This window comes from Mobula birostris, chromosome 12 (genome assembly GCF_030028105.1).
Source record: "Mobula birostris isolate sMobBir1 chromosome 12, sMobBir1.hap1, whole genome shotgun sequence".
Taxonomy (NCBI): Eukaryota; Metazoa; Chordata; class Chondrichthyes; order Myliobatiformes; family Myliobatidae; genus Mobula; species Mobula birostris.
The window spans coordinates 65,268,600-65,274,457 of NC_092381.1; the positions used below are offsets into that span (position 1 = coordinate 65,268,600).

Consider the following 5,858-nt stretch of genomic DNA (forward strand, 5'->3'; position numbering starts at 1 on the left):
ATCAAGCTTCTGGGGGAATGTGTATGCAGAAGCTCAAATAATACTGCACAACAGTAAATCAAGTAACTATGATCTGTTCCTTCTAATGTGTTTGTATATATACTAGTAAATCCACATATAGAAATCAGTGAATTACAGAGGCATTGGAATATTATTGCAAGTATGCATCAAAATGTGCATAGTTTTTAAGCTTTTATGTACCTGGGACTGATGTGAGATGGGCTCCACTGTATTAACATTCATTCAATATCTACATCACTGCCATCACTAGCATTTTCACAAGCAGTGAATTCTCTTTCTGGCAAAAGGCCATATTCATTGAGGAAAGTTTCAACATCCACCGCAAAAAATTCTTCACCCAGCTGCTCGGTAATATGAAGGAAGTTGCCAATTAGTTCTCCTGCCTTGTACACCAGTAGTGCTGGTAGAATATTATCAGAGAAGCGGTCACTAGTTCCAGTGTTAGAGGCCTTTATTTTACAGAACTTAACCAAAGGATATTCCAAAGCAAGGCATGTTAAACAGTTAATCAAAGACTCGCATCCCTTCACTCTGTCCTCGTAAACATTCACCATCACTGTAGTTTTTTTCAATTCCTTTTCAATCACTTCCAAGAATTGCTCCCCACTTTCAAGCTCATAGAGCATTCCAAACTGGGGGCCAACGCTTAGCTGCTGGTGCATCTCTCGCATGCATTGCTTGCGGTACCTACGAAGGCAAGCTTCATCTTCCTCATCTTGAATCATTTCATATTCTTGTACACTCATCTGTTTCAGAAGGATAAAGAGAAAACAAAAGCTTTGCAAAAGAATGTTAATTTATCATGGGAAGACGTAACTCATTGTGAATTGCCTAAGGCATCAGTATCATTCAGGAATAAAAGTCTAATTGCTTTAGTGCTGACTTGCTCATTCTTGAATTTCAAATTACTTCCTGGATTTTTGTTCGTACAGTATCTGCCTTGTCTTTAATACAAAAATGCTTATTTTCCTTTTTTGATTCAAGACTATTTAATTCACTGAAGCATCCACAGTGACAAGTAATTTGATTTCTTGTTTGTGGCATTTTCTTGGTACATTGTTGTTTACTCTTTTAAAGATTTACCTTTATTTGTATAATATATTTATTTATTCTTTAAAAAAATATTATTGTGCTTTATTTTCTTTACTTCTTTCCTGATTGTAGTTTTTAAAATGGTGAGAGGTGTAAGATGTTTTGTGTTCCCAGGAACCCTTTCTATGAATTACTTAAAATTAACTGTGAAATGAAGTGAGCAATTAGGAAGCAAACTGCATATAGGCCTGTATGGTGAAAGGATTTCACTGCAAGAGTAAAGACTAAATGTGTTCCTGCTTGACGAAACAACATTGGAATATTGTATACAGGCTTGATCTTATTCATTGAAGGATATACTTCGAAAGGAAGAGTGTTTTGTTGCTTTGGTTGAATCCTTGAATGGAAGGTTTGTTATACCAGGTTAAAGTAAGCACAAGAGATTACATGGGTTTATACAATAGGTGCAGGAGTAGGCCATTCGGCCCTTCGAGCCAGCACCACCATTCACTGTGATCATGGCTGATCATCCACACTCAGTACCCTGTTCCTGCCTTCTCCCCATATCCCCTGACTCCGCTATCTTTAAGATCTCTATCTAACTCTTTCTTGAAAGAATCCAGAGAGTTGGCCTCCACTGCCTTCTTAGGCAGAGCATTCCATAGATCCACAAGCCTCTGTGTGGAAAAGTTTTTGCGCAACTCCGTTCTAAATGGTCTACCCCTTATTCTTAAACTGTGGCCTCTGGTTCTGGACTCCCCCAACATCGGGAACATGTTTCCTGCCTCTGGTGTGTCCAATCCCTTAATAATCTTATATGTTTCAATCAGATCCCTTCTCATCCTTCTAAATTCCAGTATATACAAGCCCAGTCGCTCCAATCTTTCAACATATGACATTCCCGCCATCCCTGGAATTAACCCAGTGAACCTATGCTGCACTCCCTCCATAGCAAGAATGTCCTTCCTCTAATTTGGAGACCAAAACTGCACACAATACTCCAGGTGGGTTCTCACCAGGGCCTTGTACAACTGCAGAAGGACCTCTTTGCTCCTATACTCAACTCCCTTTGTTATGAAGGCCAACAAGCTTTCTTAACTGCCTGCTGTACCTGTATGCTTACTTTGAGTTTAAAAGAAATAGAGGTGATCTCATTGCAAAGTACGAAGTTCTTACAACTCCACATCTACCCTCACATACACAGTTTCCTCTAGCTAGGTTATATTGAACAAAGGGACCCATTTAGGGCAGGGTTGGAAAGAAAATTCTTCAACCAGACAAGAGTGGGTCTTTGGAATTCACTCCTCCAGAAGGCTATTGGGGATCCATTACTGAACATACTTTTGGGAGAGATTTATAGAGTTTTAGATATTAAGAGAATTGGAGGACCCAAGGCTAACACAAAAAAAGAGATGTTGATTTTAAAAATCTGCTATGATCCTATTAAGATGACAGTAGTCTCGAAAAGTTAAATGGCCTATCCCAGTTGTACTCCTTGTTCTTATTATAATGTCTTCATTATATGTCAGTTACACTAGTGTTTTACATCTCTTGGTGTTTTAATAATCTTCGCATCGTAATCTTGAACCTTACAATGCCATAATCAACAAAACGTTCTGCTGATTTTAATTTTCCAGTATATTTTAATTTACTACCCATTATTGTATTTAAGAATGATTATTTTGCTAGGATTTATGTACTAAGAAAATAGACCCCCAAAATAATAGAATCCTCATTATTCCTTGTTCTGTTTCTTCCTTTTGTCCTTTTATTCTATAACTGCTGCTCTGTATTTCCGTATTTTCCTAAGAATTAATAAAGAGACAATTTCAAGTCATCAAGTCCATAGTGGCTTGTAGAGCAATTCCATTCCCATTTTCTCAATCCCTATGCACTCCTCATATTCCCACCAACTCCTCCTTACCCTACAACTCACCTACTCACTTGGGATAATTTGCACTGGTATATTAATCTACTAACTGGCATGATTTTGGGATCTGAGAGAAAACTGAAGCCCTAGGAAAGAAAACCAGCCACAGGAAGAACACTTAAACTCCACAAAGCACTTGAGGTTACTACTGGTTTACTTCCCTTATTTCTTCCTCTAAATCCCTTCTAGTTGGCTGCATGATTCCTTTATTAAGGTGGTAGATCCTTAATATATAATTAATATAATTCCTTTCATTCTGATTGCCTATATGTTGTAATTAGTGTAGGTACACTCTCTCATCCTCCTCTTTCTCTTTGGAATGTGTTGCATTCTGCAATTTTTAACCAAATTTGTTCTCCACTTCTACAAATCAACGTGTTCAGTTTATCAAATTAATTTTAAATCTTCTTTGCTTTGTAATTGATTATCTTTCCTGTTTTTACTCACCTTTCGAGTGAATTTCTTTCGAGTGTCTTTGTCCTCCTTACTAAAAGAGTGGTATGGTGATGACAGTTGTCTAAGGAGTTGCTTTTTATCTGAAGAAATTTCATGGTCCTCGCTTTCTAGTTTAAATTTCCTCCAGTCATTGATCACTCCTTTTGGACCTAGAAATGCAACTGTTTTAATGTTGTTTTCTGCTAGACATGTGCACATTACTAATAACATTGTCCCAATGTAGTTATACAAAATTGTATGACACAGTAACAAAATCCAGCACCAAGAGTGGCAAAATGATGTAGCAGATAGTGATGCTGCTGCTCGACTCACTAGTTTGAATGCGACCTCTTGTGCCACCTGTGCTTAACTGACTGTTGTAAATTACCCCTCAAGTATGCTTGTGGCAGGGGAATTAGGGAGGAAATCGATGGGCATGTGAAAGAAAAATGCCGAGGAATAGCACTAATGATAATGTTCACGTAAGCTTTTCATTTGCTTTACCTTAAATTCCAAGTTTATTATCACTGGCATATGTCATGAAATTTGTTTTGTGGTACAGTGCAATACATTAAAAAAAAGTTACAATAAGGAATATTATTTAAAAATAGGTAATGCAAAAAGTGATCAAAATGGTGAGGTAGTGTTCATGGACCATTCAGAAATCTGATGGTGGAGGGGAAATAGTTCTCCTAAAGTGTTGAGTGTGTGTGTCTTCAGGCTCTTGTACTTCCTCCCTGATAGTACTAATGAGAAAAGGACATGACCTTCATCATCAGGACCTCCCTGTAGCTCCTGTTATCGCAACAACATCGAACACATCAGATATACATGGCTGAACTTAATAACTTTGGGAATTCAAATTCTCCAATTATAATAACTGGAGGATAGCAATAGACCTAGTAGAAACAGACAGGCTGGTGGAATATGTGGATGAAAAATTCTGAACTGTTGAGTTTTGATAGGAAGGATGAGAAAGGGCAATGTAATTTAGAAAGCTAATTTCTAAAGGGGATGTATATACAGAGAGATCAAGTAAAGAATAAATTATTGAAAGGTTGAGAAAGCATACTGGAGTACCATTGCTATGAAATCCAGGAAAAGCTACTCTATATTAGGATAAACAAATGGTTATCAGTTACAGTTATAAATTTCTTTTGAGTTCAGAGTATTTGATTTAATTCTATATTCTTTGGGTAATATCCACATGGAATTCACGGCTCTATTTATAATAAAGGAGATCATGTGAGAGCACTGAAATTCACTAACAGGTTCATTGTTCATTGCCCTAGTACTCCTGAGTCAAGTGAATTGAACACCTTCTCTACCAGAAACCAAAGTACACCTACAGGAATAGGCTGGTCAATGGAAGTCAAAAATATCTTTAAAAAATAATGATATGTAACCCCTTATTTTCAATCTCCTGTTGGTTATTCTGAAGCTAAAAATAAAAGGAAAGCTCAGAAGTTCAACTGTTGATTAGTTTTTCCCACCTACTTGGCCTCAGTGATGCAGTTTAAAATTTTTTAAAAACTCGACGTACCACAGCATGATGACTCTAATCTCAATGTGATGGAACAACCCAATAGAACACGTCAAATTTATTAGGTTACCTGTATTAGAAGCTGATAATTCAAGATTTCCTTCGGATTCCACATCTTCATCCCAGCTTTGTCCACAGTTCATTCTAGGACAGGTGAGCAATGGAAAGGTATCTGAAAAATGGTCAATTTCATTACAAGGTCAATTATGTCTATTGGTAATACTGTTATATAATACAAATCATGATGTAATGTTTCTTTATAAAGAGCTGTAATATAAGACTTTGTAACTTTAAAAATAAGATTTTTTAAGAAAATGTTCCAGAGAAATACAAGACCTTCTAATAGTTGGTGTTGAAATTACAGATCATGATTTTCAGAACAGACTGGTTTGCATACTTCCTGAACATTTTCTATTTTTGGCCTTGTTGGAGAGGGAGCAGTGTCAGTCGGATGGTTGAGAAAAATTAAAAATCAAGGTGCCTTCATGGGCTACCACTGAGGTTCATGAAAGGGTGGAAACTAGAACATTACAGTACAGTACAGGCTCTTTGTGCTGACCTTTTAACCTACTCCAAGATCAATCCAACCCTTCCCTGCCACATACTCCACCATAGTTTTAGACTAATTTACTCTACCTGTTACATAGAAACTTAGAAATCTACAGAACATTACAGGCCCTTCGGCCCACAGTGTTGTGCTGACCATGTAATCTGCTCTGGAAGCTGTCTAGAATTTCCCTACTGCACAGCCCTCTATTTTTCTAATGTACCAATCTATGTGTCCCTTAAAAGACCCTATTGTACACACCTCTACCACCTTCACTGCAGTGCATTCCACCCACCCACCACTCTCTGTGTGGAAAAACTTATCTCTGACATCTTCCTTGTACCTACTTC

General features: G+C 37.4%; 1 protein-coding gene across 1 annotated transcript; it reads right to left on the minus strand.

Annotated features, from left to right (window-relative positions):
- Positions 1 to 239: 239 nt before the first annotated feature.
- On the minus strand, positions 240 to 5,104 carry LOC140206232 (phosducin-like). The gene is made up of 4 exons (XM_072274550.1): positions 5,032 to 5,104; positions 3,431 to 3,588; positions 2,244 to 2,267; positions 240 to 767 (listed from the first exon to the last, which is right to left on the minus strand). Exons 1-4 carry the CDS (start codon positions 5,102 to 5,104, stop codon positions 240 to 242), a joined length of 783 nt encoding a protein of 260 aa, XP_072130651.1.
- Between the last annotated feature and the right edge of the window lie 754 nt (positions 5,105 to 5,858).

Coding starts and splice junctions, on each gene's coding strand:
- LOC140206232 (XM_072274550.1), bottom strand. CDS start 5,104: ATGAACTGTGGACAAAGCTGGGATGAAGATGTGGAATCCGAAGGAAAT. Junction 3,589..5,031: donor ATTATCAGCTTCTAATACAG/GTAACCTAATAA, acceptor TTGCATTTCTAG/GTCCAAAAGGAGTGATCAAT. Junction 2,268..3,430: donor GAAAGAAATTCACTCGAAAG/GTGAGTAAAAAC, acceptor AATATAACCTAG/CTAGAGGAAACTGTGTATGT.